Source organism: Drosophila virilis, chromosome 3, assembly GCF_030788295.1.
Source record: "Drosophila virilis strain 15010-1051.87 chromosome 3, Dvir_AGI_RSII-ME, whole genome shotgun sequence".
NCBI classification, from domain to species: Eukaryota; Metazoa; Arthropoda; class Insecta; order Diptera; family Drosophilidae; genus Drosophila; species Drosophila virilis.
This window is the reverse complement of record NC_091545.1, coordinates 19,003,725-19,026,603: the sequence shown is the minus strand read 5'-3', so window position 1 is coordinate 19,026,603 and position 22,879 is coordinate 19,003,725. Positions and strand designations below refer to the sequence as shown.

At 35.9% G+C, this 22,879-nt stretch overlaps 2 protein-coding genes across 3 annotated transcripts; both read right to left on the bottom strand.

The window, feature by feature from the left end:
- Window positions 1–1,249: 1,249 nt before the first annotated feature.
- LOC138911096 (uncharacterized) lies at window positions 1,250–7,566 on the bottom strand. Its single transcript, XM_070208293.1, has 2 exons — window positions 4,184–7,566; window positions 1,250–4,108 (listed from the first exon to the last, which is right to left on the bottom strand). The coding sequence occupies exon 2, from the start codon at window positions 3,981–3,983 to the stop codon at window positions 1,410–1,412; it is 2,574 nt and encodes an 857-aa protein (XP_070064394.1). The 5' UTR covers window positions 3,984–4,108; window positions 4,184–7,566; the 3' UTR covers window positions 1,250–1,409.
- Window positions 7,567–16,279: 8,713 nt separating this feature from the next.
- Gat (GABA transporter) lies at window positions 16,280–21,749 on the bottom strand. 2 transcript variants are annotated; one of them, XM_015175931.3, is made up of 12 exons: window positions 21,630–21,749; window positions 21,110–21,329; window positions 19,972–20,236; window positions 19,805–19,906; window positions 19,571–19,751; window positions 19,104–19,371; window positions 18,939–19,042; window positions 18,751–18,875; window positions 18,402–18,646; window positions 18,055–18,258; window positions 17,799–17,966; window positions 16,280–17,214 (listed from the first exon to the last, which is right to left on the bottom strand). In XM_015175931.3, the coding sequence occupies exons 2-12, from the start codon at window positions 21,254–21,256 to the stop codon at window positions 17,116–17,118; spliced, it is 1,908 nt and encodes a 635-aa protein (XP_015031417.1). In that variant the 5' UTR covers window positions 21,257–21,329; window positions 21,630–21,749; the 3' UTR covers window positions 16,280–17,115. The 2 variants fall into 2 exon arrangements, with proteins under 2 accessions (XP_015031417.1, XP_002047905.1); XM_002047869.4 differs by having other exon boundaries at window positions 21,592–21,664.
- Window positions 21,750–22,879: the final 1,130 nt, after the last annotated feature.

Sequence of the window (22,879 nt, the reverse complement as noted above, 5' to 3'; positions counted from 1 at the left end):
GCTTATTATGTTTTATAATTATAATTAAATTATTTATTGTAAAGATATTAAAAAGAAAAAAACAGTTAAAATACCAGTGGCTAAAGCATGTTAAAAATATTTTATGTTTCCATGGCATGACCAAAATAATTAAAATACACCAAACAACATGCAGTCGAACATTTGGTATATATGTATGTACATATATACAGTGTGTATGTTTTCCCAAATTAATTTAACCTTTAAAGCCGCATTGTTTTGCGCCTGCATAAACAAGGCTAGAGTTACTAATAATAAAATTGTAAATTAGTATTTGGTTTAGTTGTGACCGTTAAAGTCCATTCAAAAATAACGCATTAACGAGTTTTTTGAGCGAACGATTTGCCAAGTGAGTGGACCGCTAGCACTTTGCCACTGTATTATACTATAACAATATATATTTGTCATAATAAATAATACAATAATAATAAAATACAGTTATTTGCAGTCCTCAAACGCCAGAACTTCAAATTATATGTCACTAAGTAAAAATATGAATGCAAAATTGATTTATTGTCGCACAAATGTGAAATGTGTAATGGCATTTAATATTACAGGATTAAAATAAAAAACACAAAATATATAAATTAAAAGTGTTTTATGTGTTTTCACACAAGAAAAACACACACACACACTTAATTGAAATTAACAGAAATACAAGCATAATCGTTCTTATTAAATTTAGGAAAGCAACATAAATATCGTATAAAATAATTGCATTTCCATAAAATAAACTTAAATAAATATCAATAAACGTGTGTATTATTCTGTAATTTTTCGTAATAAACCGAGATGCATTCAATAAGTTAAAAGGGGGGTAAAAAATACAATCGGTAAAGTTGTGAATAGAGTATTGTGCAGTCGTTTGCACCCGACTGCGCCGTTCTCATTTGTTTCTGGTGACTTGCAAACAAAACTACTTATGTACATAGAAACTGAACTCTCAACCATTAATTTACTGCAAATAATGCTCCATCCTAAGGCGTAGGGATTCATTTTATGTATGTGTGTTGGCATAAGTGCTGAGGCGCACACTAACGCATTCTTGTTGTCTGCGGCCATAAAAAACGTTAAGTGGTCGTAAATCAAAATTCAGCTGGCACAAAGAAAGTTCACCAAGTTTTTTTTTTGCAGAAAACGTAGTTTTTCCTGCTTGGCCTTATACCTCGCTTTTATTTATTTTTAACTACAATATTTATTTGTTGGCTGGCTCGAGGTCCGTGTTTGTTAAAACAAACAATGAAAAACAATTTTATTCAATTCTCTTCCGATATATTTCGGTTGCACATCGGCAAACCGTCTTCAGGGCACTAACACCAAGATACAAAAAACAATTAACAATTATAATACAATAAATTAAACATTATTTCGAACATTTTACATACATTATTTTACACGTCTGCGCTTTTTGACGTGGAGATTGTTACTGAGGTTGTTTGACTGTTTAAGAGGTGTCTGTACAAGTGAGCGCAATTTTCTGTGTCTGTCTTGTAGTTTAGTCGTTTGTAGGTTGGTGTGTTAATTATGTGTAGCATTTCCAATGTGTGTCGCTTGTTATAGTGTTGTTCTTGTTGTAAGATTGTTGTTTCATCAAAATTTGGTGTGTGGTTGCTTCTTATACAATGGGTCATAAGTGCTGTTTTCTGTATATTATTTTGATGTCTTAGTTTGAAGTCCGATTTATGTTGACTAATCCTTGTTTTTAGCTTCGATTTTGTTGTACCTATGTAGACACTATTGCACTTGTTGTTGTTATCCCCGCCACATGGTATTTGGTAAACGACGTTGCTTTTTTCGATCATCGGGATTTTCGACTTTATCTTGTTGAAGAATTTTTGTAATGTATTCGTCGGTTTGTGTGCTACTTTTATATCTTGTTTGTTATAACAGTCTGAGTTTGTGAGGCGTTCTGATAGTCGTGGTACATATATTAGTGATTTGTATATTTTAGCAGGTTCTGTTGGCTTTTTTCTTTCGATTTGTCGTCTTTTTAATAATGTTTTGATTATATTTGGGGGGAAGTCATTTTTGGTCAAAAGTTCTTTGATTTCATGTTCAATTTCTTTGTGGTATATTGTGTCCGATATTTTCATCATTCTATTCATACAGCCTAGTGCTGTATTGATTATCATACTCTTTGGGTGGTTTGAATTGAAGTTGAGTATTCGTCCGGAGGCTATGGGTTTCCTATACCACTTTATTTTGAGTGTGTTGTCCATTCTGCTTACAATAGAGTCTAAAAATGGTAATTTCCCGTCCTTTTCTAATTCCATTGTAAATTTTATCTGTTTGTGGAAGGAATTCAATTCTTTTAGAATATTTTCCACGTCTATTTTGTTCGTTATGGCAAAAAGGTCATCTACATATTTGGTCAAGAGTCTTGGTTTTATTTTTAATTTATCTGTAATCTTGTCCAACAGTTCCTCCATTAATATATCTGCGATTACTGGGGAAGCCGGTGATCCCATTGGCATTCCCTTAAGTTGTGTGTATATTTTGTCTTCGTATTTGAAATATCTGTTTTCCTGTATGCAAAATCTAACTATGTCCATAAATAGTTGTTTCGGTATATTCGTGTGCTCTTCTAATTTGGTCCATTTTTGTCTTATTGTGTCAAGTGCTAATTCTATTGGTATGCTGGGAAATAAGGATACTACGTCAAAAGATACTAATGTTTCCTCTTCTCTAATCTGGGAGTTGTTGACTCTGTCTTTAAAATCTACCGCGTTCTTGATGTTGTACCTAGAGTCCATTGTCAGATTTTTTAATATTTGTATTATATATTTGCACAGCCCGTAAGATGGAGATCCTATGGAAGAACATATTGGTCTCAGTGGAGTTCCTTCCTTGTGTATTTTTGGTAGTCCATATATCCTCGGAGGTACCGCTGTTGTTGTAGTCATCTTATTTCTTTCGTCCTTTGAAATAAGACCCATCTTGAATAATTGTGCTACGAAGGTGTTATTCTTTGTCTGTAGTCTTGATGTCGGATCTAGTCTCAATGTTCTATACGCGCATAAGTCGTCTAAAATATTTGTCATTTTATTTTTATATTCATCCTCATCCATTGCTACGGTTTTGTTGCCCTTATCCGACGATAGAATTTTAATATTTATATTTTCTTTCAGTAATTTTCGTGTCTGTTCCACTGTGTCCAGTATTGCTCGATCCCTACTGTTTTGGTTGTTCTTGGTTTTATGCTCTTTGACTAACAAAGAGAATTTTGTGCGCGCCGACTCTTGTGTTTCCTTTTCTTTTATTGTTTGCACTAGCTCCTCACCGTCTGCGATGTATTTCAAGAGAGGAAAATCTCTCTTGCTGATTGGGAGAGCGAACTTCGGCCCTTTTGCGAGTAACGCTACGACGTTTGGCGGGAATTCTATTTTTGTTTTGTTTACAAACCACTCTCTTTGCGTGTTGTTATCCGCTAAGGCTAGGTTCCGTTGATCTCGTAACTTATCGTGTTTCGTTTCTTGTCTTTTCTTGAGTGTTGTTGTTATTTTGTTTTCTATATTTCTCTCGCTCTCAAAAAACGCTTTTGCGTCATCTGTGGTCATCAGTTGTTCTATGTTTGTTTTTGCTTTTTCCATATGTTTTGTTTGTTCTTGTAATAGGTTGTGTTTGTGTTTTATAAGTAAGTTTAATATTTTGGTATGGTAAAAATGTGTGTGTCTAGTCAATGTTCTTGTTATGTCAGGGTGGGTTTTATTGTCAGTGGTCAGTATGGTCAAATGCTGTGTCAAGTTTTTGATGAAGTTAGGTATTAAATTTGATTTTCTACATTTTAACAAAAATTTTAAACTAGATTTAAGTTTAGTTAATTTTACCAGTGTTAGTTGGAATTTATTAATTGTTCTTTTCGAATCCTTGTATTTAGTTTTTATTTTTGCGTAGCTCATGTTGGTTGCTGTGCATACGGCGTGCCTTCCGTTGATATTTATTGATGGCTCTGGCGACCTTTCCATATTTCAATATTTATTTGTTGGCTGGCTCGAGGTCCGTGTTTGTTAAAACAAACAATGAAAAACAATTTTATTCAATTCTCTTCCGATATATTTCGGTTGCACATCGGCAAACCGTCTTCAGGGCACTAACACCAAGATACAAAAAACAATTAACAATTATAATACAATAAATTAAACATTATTTCGAACATTTTACATACATTATTTTACACGTCTGCGCTTTTTGACGTGGAGATTGTTACTGAGGTTGTTTGACTGTTTAAGAGGTGTCTGTACAAGTGAGCGCAATTTTCTGTGTCTGTCTTGTAGTTTAGTCGTTTGTAGGTTGGTGTGTTAATTATGTGTAGCATTTCCAATGTGTGTCGCTTGTTATAGTGTTGTTCTTGTTGTAAGATTGTTGTTTCATCAAAATTTGGTGTGTGGTTGCTTCTTATACAATGGGTCATAAGTGCTGTTTTCTGTATATTATTTTGATGTCTTAGTTTGAAGTCCGATTTATGTTGACTAATCCTTGTTTTTAGCTTCGATTTTGTTGTACCTATGTAGACACTATTGCACTTGTTGTTGTTATCCCCGCCACATGGTATTTGGAAAAAGCAAAAACAAACATAGAACAACTGATGACCACAGATGACGCAAAAGCGTTTTTTGAGAGCGAGAGAAATATAGAAAACAAAATAACAACAACACTCAAGAAAAGACAAGAAACGAAACACGATAAGTTACGAGATCAACGGAACCTAGCCTTAGCGGATAACAACACGCAAAGAGAGTGGTTTGTAAACAAAACAAAAATAGAATTCCCGCCAAACGTCGTAGCGTTACTCGCAAAAGGGCCGAAGTTCGCTCTCCCAATCAGCAAGAGAGATTTTCCTCTCTTGAAATACATCGCAGACGGTGAGGAGCTAGTGCAAACAATAAAAGAAAAGGAAACACAAGAGTCGGCGCGCACAAAATTCTCTTTGTTAGTCAAAGAGCATAAAACCAAGAACAACCAAAACAGTAGGGATCGAGCAATACTGGACACAGTGGAACAGACACGAAAATTACTGAAAGAAAATATAAATATTAAAATTCTATCGTCGGATAAGGGCAACAAAACCGTAGCAATGGATGAGGATGAATATAAAAATAAAATGACAAATATTTTAGACGACTTATGCGCGTATAGAACATTGAGACTAGATCCGACATCAAGACTACAGACAAAGAATAACACCTTCGTAGCACAATTATTCAAGATGGGTCTTATTTCAAAGGACGAAAGAAATAAGATGACTACAACAACAGCGGTACCTCCGAGGATATATGGACTACCAAAAATACACAAGGAAGGAACTCCACTGAGACCAATATGTTCTTCCATAGGATCTCCATCTTACGGGCTGTGCAAATATATAATACAAATATTAAAAAATCTGACAATGGACTCTAGGTACAACATCAAGAACGCGGTAGATTTTAAAGACAGAGTCAACAACTCCCAGATTAGAGAAGAGGAAACATTAGTATCTTTTGACGTAGTATCCTTATTTCCCAGCATACCAATAGAATTAGCACTTGACACAATAAGACAAAAATGGACCAAATTAGAAGAGCACACGAATATACCGAAACAACTATTTATGGACATAGTTAGATTTTGCATACAGGAAAACAGATATTTCAAATACGAAGACAAAATATACACACAACTTAAGGGAATGCCAATGGGATCACCGGCTTCCCCAGTAATCGCAGATATATTAATGGAGGAACTGTTGGACAAGATTACAGATAAATTAAAAATAAAACCAAGACTCTTGACCAAATATGTAGATGACCTTTTTGCCATAACGAACAAAATAGACGTGGAAAATATTCTAAAAGAATTGAATTCCTTCCACAAACAGATAAAATTTACAATGGAATTAGAAAAGGACGGGAAATTACCATTTTTAGACTCTATTGTAAGCAGAATGGACAACACACTCAAAATAAAGTGGTATAGGAAACCCATAGCCTCCGGACGAATACTCAACTTCAATTCAAACCACCCAAAGAGTATGATAATCAATACAGCACTAGGCTGTATGAATAGAATGATGAAAATATCGGACACAATATACCACAAAGAAATTGAACATGAAATCAAAGAACTTTTGACCAAAAATGACTTCCCCCCAAATATAATCAAAACATTATTAAAAAGACGACAAATCGAAAGAAAAAAGCCAACAGAACCTGCTAAAATATACAAATCACTAATATATGTACCACGACTATCAGAACGCCTCACAAACTCAGACTGTTATAACAAACAAGATATAAAAGTAGCACACAAACCGACGAATACATTACAAAAATTCTTCAACAAGATAAAGTCGAAAATCCCGATGATCGAAAAAAGCAACGTCGTTTACCAAATACCATGTGGCGGGGATAACAACAACAAGTGCAATAGTGTCTACATAGGTACAACAAAATCGAAGCTAAAAACAAGGATTAGTCAACATAAATCGGACTTCAAACTAAGACATCAAAATAATATACAGAAAACAGCACTTATGACCCATTGTATAAGAAGCAACCACACACCAAATTTTGATGAAACAACAATCTTACAACAAGAACAACACTATAACAAGCGACACACATTGGAAATGCTACACATAATTAACACACCAACCTACAAACGACTAAACTACAAGACAGACACAGAAAATTGCGCTCACTTGTACAGACACCTCTTAAACAGTCAAACAACCTCAGTAACAATCTCCACGTCAAAAAGCGCAGACGTGTAAAATAATGTATGTAAAATGTTCGAAATAATGTTTAATTTATTGTATTATAATTGTTAATTGTTTTTTGTATCTTGGTGTTAGTGCCCTGAAGACGGTTTGCCGATGTGCAACCGAAATATATCGGAAGAGAATTGAATAAAATTGTTTTTCATTGTTTGTTTTAACAAACACGGACCTCGAGCCAGCCAACAAATAAATATTGAAATATGGAAAGGTCGCCAGAGCCATCAATAAATTTTTAACTACTTTTAGCACTTGAGAAAGCAAATGCAACTGGCTATCCCATAGAAACCAAAGCGCAAATAGAGCCGAATATTGGCGGGCAAGAAGAGAAGAACAGTACCAACGCCGAGAGTCCTTAGGCCAAGCAAGTTCTATTCATTTACAGTCCATTGAAACTTGCTTGTATTTTAACGCGAATATACGAAAGCCACCCACTAGCCCACAAAGATTGCCAATTCCAATCTCCGCTAACGTTCCTTGGGCTGCCTGTTATGGGCCTTGATGGCGCCAACGCCATCAATGTCTGATAACAATGTTTTTGTTGTTTACACGAGGAGTTAAGGTTTTTGTCTTGATAGCTTCCATTTTGTATTAAGCTTCTCGGACCTATCTGCTGTTCATTTTCTGCCGATTGTTTATTTTTGCTGTAGCATAATAGAGACACTAATTGTTGTGCCCAGGGTGTCCTCCCTTTGTTTTGCAACAATTTTCGGCTGTATTTTCTCTTGAAATTCAATTGAATACAAGTGAAAGAAAATTTGAAGACCTACTTAAGTGCCTAAAAAGACTTCTAAGCCAAAGCATACTGCCTTTACCCTAATAGACGAACAATTAGTTAACAATATTCATAAATTTATTCCTGTACCCATTGAAAATTGAGAGACAATCGATTTAAAATGAAAGCTCTTTTACATCACATGCATAACGAGTTTGCTTAAGATTATTGATAACTCATATAACTTATATTTGAAAATAAACTTTAAGTCTAACGGATGACAAGAACATGTTGGAGTCACATATTTGTCGCCGTATTAGTTTTGTGGAATAGCCACCTTGCCGACCATCCATCTGATACTATATCCACCAGTTTATCAAGCTTGTGGAATGAATTGCGACTCTGCGTTGATGCATCAGTCTGTGATTGAACAAATTCAACTAGTCAGAACATACAGGGTTTTTTATAAAGATGGAGAAAAACATTTAACTAATCTTATTCATTAGATAGTTAATTTGTAATAATACATTTTAATGTCAGGTACAAGGCGCTGTAATTAAAATACCTCCGTTTATGATTACAGCTGCCATTAAAATTAATAACATGGTTCAGCTTTATGACAAGTTCTTAATTAAGCGATACCAGATAACACGCCCACTCCCAAATGTAGACACTCATTAACGTTAGGGCCGCCATTACATAGCTTTCTCATTAACACGCTGTCCGGTTTCAATTTCTCGCTTAATTTTATTTCATTAAAAATGCCTTTCCCTATGGCACATTGTGTTCAAGTTTCAGCATAATGCCCATTGTCAAGTAGTTTGAGCTACCCACCCAATCCCTCATGCACCCCATCTATGCCCAGCATGCGCCAAAAAAGCCATAAACATTTTGCCAGAAGAGCTGGCGCGAGTTGATGGAAAAAATAATGCTTGATGACATTTATAATGACTAAAATGTTGTACGAATTGTCCTTGCCACGCTTGTTGTTGTTGATAACTTGACATGCACCGCAACACTCCCATCCGTTTCATTTGAACGCCGTCATCATAAATCTCTGCAGTTTATTCGGAAAGCTACACTTCAGGCCGCCGGTTTCATTATGGTTTGTTGATTCTGTTATAATGTTGAACAGTCAATAACGAACAATTATTCGAGAGATGATTAAATTTTAAAATAATCAATTTCGACTTTTCGCCCAAGTGCCTTAAATATTCTATGAACTGCTCTAGAGATGCAAGACAAGAAGTGCTTCCCAATATGGGTTCCCATTGTCCCATATAAAACTAGCAAATTAAATGCCCATAATTGTAGCTATAATAGGAGAAGATTACATTGATTTAATGCGTAGCAATCGTGAAAATTGTGTGCTTGGTAATTTAGCAAATGTTCTTAGTATTACGTTTGGCCCATGTGGCTCCCATGCCGCACAGTAACGAAATGGGAGGCTAAGCACGGATGTTGATAGCATTGAACAGGCTCGTTATTCAAAATTCAAATACGGACATGGCCCTTGTAATTGCAATTTTCACTGAATGAAAAGGTGGGGGTATCGTGTTTGGCCGTGTCACCAACATTGAATTTTCGTTGGGACTGCAAAACGTGACAAGCCTCTAAGTCAACAAAGCGACCACACAAGTAAATTCTGTCGGGCAGATATAAGCTCTTAAACGATATGCACGCTCACGTCCATAAATTACGTATTCGAATGTCGTATGAATTATGTTTTTGAATATGTATATGGGTAAACACACATTACCATAACCAAAGTATTAGATATGAATTAGTTTCAGCAGCAGATTTAGTTGGACCGTATATACTTTTTCGACTTGTGCAGTAAATTTAACAAAACTTTTACAAAGTCCGCATTAAACATTTTGTTGAATCTCTTGAATCACTAGACTTTAGACCTGCTTTAGCTAGTAACCAGATTAAATCAGCATTTTACTCGTTGCGTTGCCTACTTTTGAGAAGTTCCATGTTCTCCACGATTATTTCACCGAAAGTTAGCTGAAAAATTTTAAATATTTTTACTGGCGTCGTAGCAAGAGAATAATGTATAAGACCCCAAAAAAAGTATTGAATATAAAAAATATATTTGTAAGATGCTTTGCCTTACATTCTTCTCGTTTTTAGCATCGACGCTGCACTAACTTTCTAGCCCCAAGCTACCACAAGGACAGTCATTACAAATGCACACAAGTCCAAATTCAAATTGGCCCTCAAAGTGATGCAGCACGTCCTAGCACCTCCTTCCCCGACTACATCAATTGACATTTAGCCCAAAATTGTTGTCAGTGTGGTAAGCCGAGCGACATCATTTTCAGCCCGAGCAAGCCAAACCAAGTGCAATTAGGAAATTTGCAAAATTGTCTATTGCCCTAGCCACAGGACATTGCAAATCAGTGCTCCTGTCGAGATTTGTTGTCTTTCCTTCCTCACACGCCGACCCACCCATACACCACACACACCACCCACAACATTACACACACGCTCGTTAAAGGGTGATGGACTGACAATGAAGAAGCGCTGGAGATTTCAATTCCCTGTATTTACATAGCAAACAGTAGTCAATTATGGGATTAACCCAAATGATTATACGTCGTGGCCAAATCTATATGAATTGAATTAAAACTATGCTCGGATATAACCATATTTGATTAAAAACTAATGCAGTCTCAAATAATATGTTTGTCCGGTTATTCCTAACGCAGTACAGCTTGTTTCTTATGGCCATAAAGTGCTTATGCGGCATTGTCTTTTCACTGGCATCAGTTTTAAGAGTGTCCCGAATTGTTGGCTTCTGTCATAGCAGAGCGCATTGTATTTCGTATTTACATAAACTTGTGCTTGTGCTTATGTGCAAGCAGCTTGCACAATATTGCGGCTGGAGGAGACAGGCCTGTTTAGCTGCGAATTGTTTACGAGTATTTGGCGGAACACAAATGAGCACCACAAGGAGCCGGCACATAATTCAAGGCGTTTCTGCATCTGGTTTTGAGCGTTGTGTCTGCCTACAACATGATATTGATTTAGCCTTGCTGTTGGTCATTTTTGGCTCGCATATTTGACCATGGAATATGGCTTCGAATAGGTTGGCAACCACATTTGTAATTAAGCGCTCTTGCGCACCCAAGGTGTAGTTATAGTAAGGCCCCATTAATTAGTTATTTGTATTGGACTTAATGCGTGCTTTTTCCCAACATGATTCGCATAAGCAACAAAAGTTAAGTGTGTTGAGGGGATGCAACCGAAACTAAAATATTTGAATAAATTTCGTTCAGTTAGCTCGTAATTCTTTTACGGATATAAATGGCAAAGGATCGAAATTTCTAATGCGAGAACACAACGATGTAAATCAAGTAACAGACAGTAAAAGTTAAAATGCAATTCAGTAAAGCATTGTGTGTTATTGTTTACAGGCGTGTCAGAGCGCATATACAAAATCGTTTTGCTGTGCAGGCGGTTGTACATGAGATTTTGTGTTTTCAATGACATCGCAGTAAAGCACACAATCACAATGTTTTAAATCACAAAATATCCACATAATTTCCTGAGCTGTCTGAAACGTACTATCGGCAATAACAATCGACACTTGTTAGGCTTGTTGATGTGACAGAAGAGAATTCTATACCAATGCTATTTCACACTTGGCCACTTCACTCCCATCGAAACACTCTGATAGACATACTATATATGGTCATGTACACATATGAGTACAGAACCAATTTCCATGCTGTCAGGCTCAAGAGTGGGCTTAGAAGAGGACACTTGTGAAGTTGCCGCATTTGACATTCCGGCGTGTTTCTGTTAATTTACCTGAAATGCTGCTCTTTAAAGAAGCATAAATTCAGCTGAAATGCATTCACACTTAACTTACTTTAGCTTTGTTTGGTTGCTTTAGGGCGCAGTTGCAGCTGAACGACAATCAACAAGTTTTTGTTGTTACCGCTGCTGCCAGTTGCACTTGCGAAATGCATTTGCTGTTGAGTACACATCGGGAGCTCAGAGGATGCTCTGCTCAGCGGAAGATGTAAAAACGAGCAAGAGCAGAAGAAGCAGCGCGCACGCTTTCCTCCATAAATGGCAGCCGCCCCAAAGGAGACACTTGGCCAGGTACGCACGGTACGGCACGGCCAGGTACAGCGTCGTCATCGACATATATGGAAAGGGATATGCATGTAGCTGTCTAGCTGTCGGTTTGTCCATCTGCCAGGTCGTTATCTTGTGCAATATGACAATCTAGCCGATGGCGCTTGTTGAAAGACTGTAACGCGTGCAGCAGCAGGGAAAACGGCATCAGCAGCAATCATAAAAGTAACAAACTCTATGGACTTCATACCAACACATATGTATATGTGTATGTGATGTGTATAATGGCATATTCGAGTTAAACGAAATAACATTTGCACTGCTCAGGCCGGCAGCCCCGGAGCCTAGATCCACAACCACGCACTGAATGCAGAGCTCACGGACTGTCAGGTCCTGGCAAATATGCATAAGGAAAATATTAAAGATGCATTACACATGTGCATATGTATATATATATATATATATATTTACATGTACATATATGTTTTTCAGAAAACACGTACTACAGAAGGTGCGAAAGCCAACACGAATGCTCCTAGCATGAATCACCTGTCGAATCAAAGGTGTGCTCGCACACCTCTACACCAGCAGCCATATGCATACATGTATCTGTTCGTGTGAGTGGTACGTAATGTTTTTAATTAATTCAATTGTGCATCTAACATGAAGAATACGAAAATACATTCCCCTTTTAATGTTACAAATGTAATTCGAACAAAGTGAAGATGTTATTAGCTAAGATATCGAAGGGAATGTTAAATTTTCATCCAATCTTTCAGCAAAAGCATATCTTCTGCATGAATGAAATTAATATCTAATGGTCTGACTTTTTTTTTTCGATTTCCCTGTACCCATTAATAATGTATGTATGGAATATTGTTTTTGTGCAGTGAAAAGGACGAGAAGCTTACTTAATCTAGCCTTGGTCCGGTCGATCTCAGTTAAATTCACTTCGGATATTGAATGGGGTAAGGGATAATGAAACAATGACAGAAAGTCATCTGATTTGAAAAAGTAAATCTAATTTAAATATTGTTTGTCTTAAGTCTCGAATTGAAACCAACCTTATGTCAGCAACTGTCAGCAAGGTTTATGCGCAGAGCCAAATATTATTCTTCGTTCGATTACTTGGAGTTTTCCAATTTTCAACGCGCCATGGGCGAGCATATCCTACATTGCAGCGGGATAGAAGAAGGCATAGATGTCGCGTCCGGAGATGGCTGCTTTAAGTCAAAAATTCATTCGCATGAAATCCACTTAATTTGTTTTTCTAGTCGAAAAGCGCAGTACGCGCGTTGGCGCACTCGCAACACATCCGCCGGAAACTGACACACACACACACACACAGACACACACACACACACACAGACAGAGACCGACAGCATCTTCATTTACTGTTCATGCATGACCACTTCGACGTTTTCGCTCCTCATTCGTTTTCAGTTCTCATTGCTTACACTTCCGGTTTGTTTTATTCTTTGTTGTGGCAAATCGGAGTCGACTTGAGGGCCTCTGGATGCCCTTCAAAAAAAAAATGTTTTCAATTCGATTTTTTGCCAATTGCTTGGAACTGCTCGTTCCTCATTCTTCGCACATGACGGATATGCGTACGTGCTGACGTAGTTGCTCACACGCTCCGTGGCACGTTACACTCTTCTCCGTCCTTCGTTCTTCCATCTGAAGCAAACTGAATATTTTGTAAACTCCAGGGCTCCCTGCGTGAAATTTATTTTCCGCTTTTGCATATTTTGTGGATAATTTGGGTAAAAATAATTCTGCACTCTTATGTTTCCTTCGCTCGCAGGCAACACCCTTGAAAATGACTATGATTTAAATAAAATTTTGTTAAAACAATAGTTAGGAACTTTTGATGCTGCGAAATGTTTCATTTATATACTAAATAACTTTCTTTCGCTTTTTCAGCTACCTTTCCAAATATATTTTAATAAATTCAAAATCAAATGCACTAAATATACTTTGTGGTCTATGCCAACGACCAACAATGAAAGGCAACAATGTTTTTTCAAGGGTATTTATTGGAAGAAGCTTCAGAATACAACACAATGTAGGCAACTTCCCTTTGTTCGTTATTCTCAGTGCCAAATCGTTCACGTAAAATATTCATACGTTTTCTTGGCGGTTTTTGACTCTCAAGTGTTTGCAATTCAATTACAATTCAATTGATTTTCGTCTGCGGGCCCAATCTGGCAGACCGAGTGTTCTGTGTTGGCCTGGTTTCTGCACAGCGAGCGCTGGGCACAATTTATGAGTTTAGAGAGACACGTGCCTTTATCAGATACCAGGCGAAACGTGGAATTGCATACAACTCAATGAGAGACATAAACCAAAATTCAGTAAAAGGTAGAACCTTTCCCAAATATATTTTTCAATTAAACGCATTCTTCTAAGTTTACACAAGCATGTACAGCTTTCTATCGTAGGCGTATTCCGAGGAAAGCCCTCGACTCATCAAATATTTGTTTTTGTACGGCATCAATACACAAATCGAAAACGAGAATCTTTAAGATACACGAAAAGCTTTAGTTACGATTAGGTTTTTACTTTGGAGCATGTATTGGTGTGTATTTATTTATTGAACGAACAAAGTATGTAGGAAGCTTAAACGTAGATATTGGCATTGGGTTTCTTCAAGTAAATAGAGACTTCACAAGGAAAATAATTAATTAAAATGCTAACTTTCACACCTCTGCTTAATATATTTCTTTTGATTCCTTGGTATTTGATCTAAATTTTTGGCAATTTAAATTACAAAAATAATGTGGAGGTAAGTTCAATTTTTGTGATTAATGTATTTAATTATTTATAAATATCAGGTTTGATTTGAACAACATGTCCTCCGTTATTTCCTTCCAATATACTTATATAGTTTGTTAAGGTTGAACATTTGATGGCGGTAATCATTTATCTGAGCTCGAATGGCTGCGATTAAGTACGCTTTAATTATTAAAATGTCCACAATACATAGTCATTAATGGCAGCATCGTCAACAATAAATAGAACACAAATTACAATTAATGGGAATTTGTCGATTTGTCGAGAACTAAGGCAACGAAAACCAACCCAAATCACAGGAGACCAGGTAAAATGTTATGCTGCGCACTTTTTGTTTTCTTCTCCCATTTGTGTTTATCTTAATTATGGGGCAAACCTAAAGCAAGTCACGGAAACGAGGACACAGGCAAGCACAAATCAATTAAATTTGTGCAAATGACAGCACAATAGGCCGACATTACAGGTACATTCCAGGGAAAACTAGCAACAAAATTGTGTAACTGTAACATATACTAGTTGGGCACTTTGTTGAAGGCTATATGTTAGCCAAAAATACGCTCCAGGGACTCAATTAGCTGTGGAGCCTTTAACAACTTTTGCCAGGGTGTGAATAAGAACTTGGTAATTTTAGCTCTCGGAAATTATTGCAGTTTTTTTTTTACTTGCAGACATTTTTAATTAATTTCAACTAGTTTGAGCGGAAGCATATGCTGTGCTGATTTTGCGATTGATTCTATTTTCGAACTATTTTCACAGGTGAGTTAATATATTTCACCCTAACTTGCATAAAAGAAAGAATCTGTTTCATGAGCTTTTCATTGATAGCTGATTGGTACTTTTTGTTGCAGCTGTATGGTAAGTGTTATTAAGGAGGGTAATATCAGATTGTCCACGTGTCTCAAAATGTATGATTATGATATTGGATATATTTGAGTCCAGAACAACTGCTGCGACTTTTCATTTATCAGCCCGAAGTTTAGACTCCGTACTCACGCATTTCAGCTTAGGAGCTTTAACGATTTCGGTTCTACGTTGTTCACCAGTGAGTCCGGGTTAACTTTTTGATGGAATGAAATGGGGTATCGCATATAGCTATGTCACACCTTTCAAAAAGATATTTTTATATCAAACATAGATTTTCTCTAGACTAAGTTTAGCTATTGTTTAAAGTAAACCAAATCAATAACATTCCCTCACAATACAGAATGTACGACATACGAAAACAATGGCTGACTTTAGAAGGACATCCACTGACAGATCATGGAGGAGCTTTGCACACTGTATTAACAGACTCCGTTGGGCAACAACAGATGAGCTGTCAGTGTCAAAACTTTCAAATGGCGCAATAGACGCCAAAAGCCTTCGTGTACTCGTGTCCTTCATGTCGTTAAATGACGGCAGGCTTCTGACTAGCATTAACTGATACGAAATTTCGCTGTTGCCACCAATTTGCTTTGTTCCCCTGAACTTTAACATTCTTTACGCATATATGTGTCGAACAATCGCAGCAAAGGTTTATCTTTTATGTTATTTTATCGTGGCACATGTTGCTTCGGTGGTCAGACTTTTGTGTTCGCAAAGGATGTGCGTAAACATTTTACTAGGCCTTTAAATTTTTGTTTATGGCCGTATAACATTTTTTTTGTTGATTGAAAAGCTTTTCTTTGCGCAGTAGTAGACATTTCACTCCATAAAACGCTTTAAATTTAAATTACCAAGTTATTTGCTGCATAGGAAAATGTGTAAGCTATTCATTCGTATGTACAAATTAATAGGCCTGAAGATTGAATCACTTAACATTCGTTAACAGCAGAAAAAAACAATTAATTTTAGAGATCGTTGATTAAAATATTTTAAAAAATGTATAGAACAACAGCAACAGCAATAGAATAGTAACATTTTATTTATCTTGATTAAATAATAAGAAATAACTCTAATTGACACAAGCAATTAACGTCTTAACATTTAAACAGTGAATACAACTAATTCCCGCAAATACTTTATAGATTCATATGTATTCTTATGTACACAATCAACGTGGTAAAACATTTTCATACATGTTTCTGTGTGTGTTTTTCTGTTATTTTGTATTATTTGTTTGCATAAAGCTTTTATAGTGCAGTGTATTTGTATTATGGATGTCTAGTATATTATAACATTAAAAAATATATGGGGCATATTATTACTAAGTAATCTCTAGTTTGTATAATTAATTTAAAACTATATTAATTAATAAATTATAGTAAGCCACTGACGTACAATTGTACAAATAGTACATAACATCTATATAATTATGTATGTAAGTATAGGCAACGCTGAGCAATAGGAAAATATTATAGAATTCGCAAAAATTACCCAACTTTAATACTTATTGATACAAATTATTAGTCACAATACTAACATTATATCAATTGATGAAATTTTGATTGCATTGCATTTGTTATTGTTATCAATTAATTGCTTCAAACACACATTCTCTACAATAGTTTACATTCAGGAAACTAACCTATATTAAATTAAAATATTTCAATATTAAGAGTTCATGAAATTCAAAGTATCGCAAGGTAACAAACATGAATTGTTCATAAACGTTGAAAAGTTCGTGCTGTTGTTTTAAAAGCAAAAACAGAATCTTACTTAATTAGAACTCTACAACTACAGCTGCATCAAAATATATAAAATGTTGCATGTTAAATTATTTATAAAATTGGCGAGTACTTTATGGATAATGCTTTTAATCCTATTATGAATTAAACTCAATTTCCTTAGCATATGCTTCGCGCTGCATTTTTTCACGTAACCGCGTAATGTCCTCATCAATTCGAACAATCGAACGTATTTTCTGTAATATTTATGGACAATTATTTTAGCAAAGAACAATACCAAAGCATGCCTCTTAATACTCTTTTCTTATACCATACGCATATTTTTCGATGAAATAACTGACGTCTGGAGTTCAGCTGTGCCTAGAGCTCTACGAGTTTTTCAAATTTAAAATATAAACGTTTTTGAAACCTCAACCCTGCTACCAGCCACAACTATGGAAAATTACCATTTTGAATACTCTGCATGCAGGCTAGTAAATACTATGCCAATTACAAAGGAATTTGCCAACAGATTAGATTCTGTTATCTTCCCATAGAAGAAAAAGTCCTATTTTTTACTCCTTTTGTAGAAAACTCCGCAGGTTTGCATGCATGACTAAATTATAAGGGTAGAAACAATCTGTGAACAATCTGTTGGACTAATCAGGCTGATTAAACATGAAAGCTGACGACAAGGTCAATTGACAAATGGGCAGTTGTTTCAAGAAAATGGAGAATCAAAGGACATTTTACCAAAAATGAAATACCTTTTAAAGCAATCGGCAACAGAGGGCAGCCAACAGTTATTAGAAATGTGTCTTGAAATAAATTTAACTCCTACCTCGCATAAGTCTCCTGGCGTCCTCTTCCACAACCAAAACATATATGCTGGAATATAAAGCATCGAAGACAATGCCGTAAACCAACCGAACGCATGGGCCCACCATGGATAGCTGTAGTCCAGATATTTAATAGGCGTCCATTGCACTATATTGAAGAAGAACACTCCCTGCGGACAAATCAATGAAACAAACACATCATTTAAAAATTCCAAGACTTAATTCGAGCATAATAGTTGCCATCTACTGAACACTTACCAAACATATTGCGGGTGTCGTGACACACCAGCAAAACTTCCACCAAACCGTGGGGTAATATCCAATCATGTCTTTGATACCATCGTAGAACCGATCAACTCCATAGCACCAGGATATGGAAACACACTCGAAGAATATAAGCCAAAGTAGACAAAAGCCACTAACCGCGTAGGAATCAAGTATTTGGAAGATATACATGCCACCCTAAAATATATTAAAAATATATTGAAACAATATCGGTTACAACTGAGAGAACTGCATGAAGACAATCAGATGGAGAAGGGCTCTTTGATTTTATTGATTGGGCTATTGTAATTTATCCAACGAAATAGTTGAGTTTCACTTACTTGTGTTATGCAGGTTAAGCCAACTAAGTAGCTTAACATGCAAACGATAGCTATAAAGATTTCCTTGCGTTTCCGGAGTAATTGTGGCCACTCGTCAATTATAGCTGTGATAAAGCCTTCCATTGTACAGAACTGTGAATCTAAGCCTATAAGGAGAAGCATGAAGAAAAAGAGACATGACCACATCGGAGATCCGGGAAGCTGCAACACTGCCGACGGATATACAAGAAACGCTAAACCAGGACCTGTTCAAAATTAAGTACTTATATTAATATGGTAAAACTTTTGATATTTTGCATAATCACAATATATTTTTGGTAAATATATTTTTGTATAGCGCTATACGAACCTGATGCTGCCACTTCTGCCACAGGTCTTTGTTGCTCGTGAGCCATGAATCCAATCACCGAGAATATTACAAATCCGGCAAACATACTTGTACTGGAGTTAACTGTGCACACAATTAACGCATCCCTGAGATCAAATCATTTGCAATTGTTACACAAATACCATTTCTTAAATCTAAGATGAACCCACTTGTACACATTGTTTGTAAATTTATTGTAACTTCCAAGCGCCACCAAAGTTCCAAGACCCAAACCATACGAAAAGAAAATTTGCGTTACGGCATCGATCCAAACCTTTTAAATTCACTTACTTGTAGGATTTCAGACACATTTTAGACACATTTTGAGTACATACCTCGGAATGAGAAAGTTTCGAAAAGTTGGGAATAATATAAAACTTGATACCCTCGAGGGCACCAGGCAGCGTAATGCCACGAATCAATAAAACTGTTAGTAGAACGTAGGGAAAGAGTGCTGTGAAATAGACGACTTTTCCGGTCCATTTAACTCCTTTCCAGATGCAAAAATAGCAAAGTATCCAAACAAGTAGCAAAGTGCCCGCTAGCTCCCAGCGAATGTTGCCTATTTCATCGATGCCAGAGGATATTTGTAATGCCCGCCGCCTGTAAAAATAAAATTATTATCTTAATATAAATCATATATATTATATAAGAGCTCAGTTTATATATTAATTGACCCATGATATCTGGTATTTACACAAATTAGCCTATCATTGGTTTATATGTTTGCTTTTGATTCTCCCAACTGTGGAGAATTTCTTCTAGAGACTTAACAACAGTTATAATAGTTGTTTAAACTTACTCCCAAAATTCTTTAACTGGATCCGTAAGTTCTGTTGACGAAATATTCGCAGCTGCCACTGAGCAAACCTTGTTTGCCGTTCCATTTATCATTTTATCCCAACAATGCAGATTCTTCCTCTCATACTGATTGACACAGTTGATGGTGTTCCACCAGTTGTTACACGTACGCCAAGGTACATCTGTAATTAAAAAAGGTGACGATATTTACATTGGAATGGCTTAAAAAACTTACCCGCTCGCATTGACATGAAGAAGTAAAACACTGCCCAGGCCAGAATCACAATATAGTAAACATTCATCCAACAAGACATGACGGCAGCAGCATATCCAATTCCTTTCATGAAAATTATGGATAACAACAGTTTGTACACATTTTCAATTATTGCCTGATATACTTACCTTTAAAAATTGGAGCGATTTTGAAGACGCCCAAGCCGCCGATAGTCAACATTTGACCTAGCGCCAGCTCCATAAAAAACATCGGAATACCAGCCAAGAACAGTGTCAAAATATATGGAAGAATAAACGCGCCGCCTCCATTCTTGTAGCACAAGTAGGGAAACCGCCAAACATTTCCTAAGCCGATCGCAAGCCCCACTACAGACAATATAAAATCCAATTTAGAACTCCAACTTCCACGCTCTGGCAGGATGATTTTAGTTAGCTGCAATTAATTTAATAACACATAAAAATGAAATGTATTAATTTTTAATATACTTGGTGCTGGGTTTCGATAGGATATATTAGAAAATAAAATATGTTTTCAGCTTAAAGTTTTTATATGAAATATTAGTTCACAAACGCAATTGGTAAAGTGTAGGACTCGCATCTCATAAAAAAACTGAAAAGCTTGTTTTGGTTCAAGTTCAGATCCTGTTCTGTTTCAGTTTAGGCAAACTTTTTGCTAGATTTTGACAATGTGCTTCAGATGCTTAACGTGCTTTAAATAGATGCATAAAATAAACAAACTTCTTAAAAAAAATCAATTTACTAGCTTGATTTCGTATCTGAAAATCGCTAATCTGAAATTTCTTAAAATCTGAGTCAAATCTTTCGTATGGTTTTCGCAGAGTAAGTTTATTTAATTTTGTTGATAAATCCCACACAAGTAGCAGAAAACCTCTTATTTAAATATCATAATTGTGCCCTGAATATGACATAATGAGCAGACAATGAGCTCAGAATGTTATAAAGAAATTATTTTTCCATGTACAAGGCTCAGGGAAAAATCATTGCGTTTGCTCTCTAATGTGCGCAGCTGGTGGCCTTTGCCTTTGTGTGGCATGTGTTCTGTGTAGCTGATGTTACGCGGCGTTGCCCGTTCGAGGTTTTATAAAAATCTTTGCATTTTTGGCATTAACAAATCTAACACACTCAGAGTTAAGATTTATGTTTGATTCAGTTTGGACTGAGCATTGATCATCAATGTGAATCAAATTTTCAAAACACTCGAACATTTTTTGAACCTAATCAGATTATTCAAATAATTACCCTTTACCATATACTATATTTAAGTTTTTTTTTCAGCAATCCTTACCTGATGGCTTGTGGATGTAGCTGTTGTGTCCGATGCTGGTTGTCCTGATATGGGTAAGTCTTTTGGGCACAATAGCTTGCCCATTTCGATGGGATCGTGCTTTTGTCGTTCTCCTCCGTCCCCATCGTTCCCACAATTACTGGACATTTCTTCAACTTTCTTTCCTCTATTTGTACTTCGATGCGTGCTTTACTATTATCCTATGTTTACTAACTTAGACCTGGGAACACATGTCGGAAATAGATCAATAAATATTATCGCGTATAATAATAAACTGTTAACTCGGAATAATAAGTTGTAAATTCATAAACACAATTTTTTTTAAGTGGAATATAAGTTTTATAATATATATTTTTAAGTCAATCCCAACATTGAAAAGCTTGAAAAAGGATATTGTCATTCAATTTTCCCTCTCAAATATATGGTTCATAAATGTGTCTGATGCACTAATAGATTTTGTACTATATATATTTATTTATTACATAAGCTTCACAGTAAAACGAATGTTATTTTCACGCACCCACGACACCCAAACGGGTCACTTGCTAACTTCCAACTGAATCTCTCTCGATCTCTGAGCTTAGGCCATTGGAAGCATTCATGAACAAAGGCCCAGTTTATGCCTATTAAAGCAGATATGCCAGCAATTTAAACGGTGCTTATGCGAAGGCAGGCTGCCTGTCATTTTTACATACAATTTAATTTAATAATGATTTACTGAGAGGGTTCTGACCGCGGCCAATGGCTACCAAACATAGAAAACGCGGGCCGCACATCTACACACGATATCAGAACGATCCCAATTGCGCCCACCCTATCCAACTAACTAACACTCTGATCACTCGCTTACACTTCATATGAAATTTACATATGTACATGCCGAGAGGGTAACAAAAACCATTTCTGTTTGTTATTCTTTAAAATTGAAAATGTTTCATATAACGTTAAATATTGTATTGCCATGTAGAGAATGAAATCGACAGACATACATTTGTATACATATTACTAAAAACAATGCTAAAAACACAATATGAACTTTTTTTCTATATAGAAAAGTCATGTCTATTCAAAATACATGATGGTCCTTAGTCAATTTACTGCGACTATTTTGAAATAGCCTTTATCTTCTGGGTGGTAAATAAGTTTTAAATATTTTAATTATCTGTACACAAATTGAGGCAAGAGTTGAAAAAATATTTAAGCTGATTCATTTGATTGCTCAAGTTCATTGGGCCTGCTTTATGTAAATCTTGTATGTATCATCAAATTGCATATATTAAAATTAACTAGACTATTCCTAAGAAATTCCAATTTTAGCCTTATATTCAGACCAATTTTTCTGCATATATTTAAAGAAAATCTACAATGCATATGTAGACTTTACAGGGCTTTGGGAAAATTTAATTTTTCCGACTCCGACCGCTGTGGATTTTATGGTATTCTCTTCTCAAAATTATATATTATATAGTTCTCAATAAAACTCAAAATTAAGTAAGTTTTGAGCTGAACCTGTGCATTAAATTATACTTATTATAATATATGTCTATCGTTTAATCTTTGTGTCTATCTGTGTGTGCAACCCATAAATTTTCATGTTTTTAGAGCAAATTCTTTTTACAATACGGACATTTGATTTATTCAAAATTTAGCTACTGCCCCCACAACACAAACACATCTCGTTTTAGCTGCACATGTTCGGTCGGAAATCGGTCATCAAATATATATTTTTATACCCTTGCAAAGGCTATCAGATTCTGGTACTTTATCATG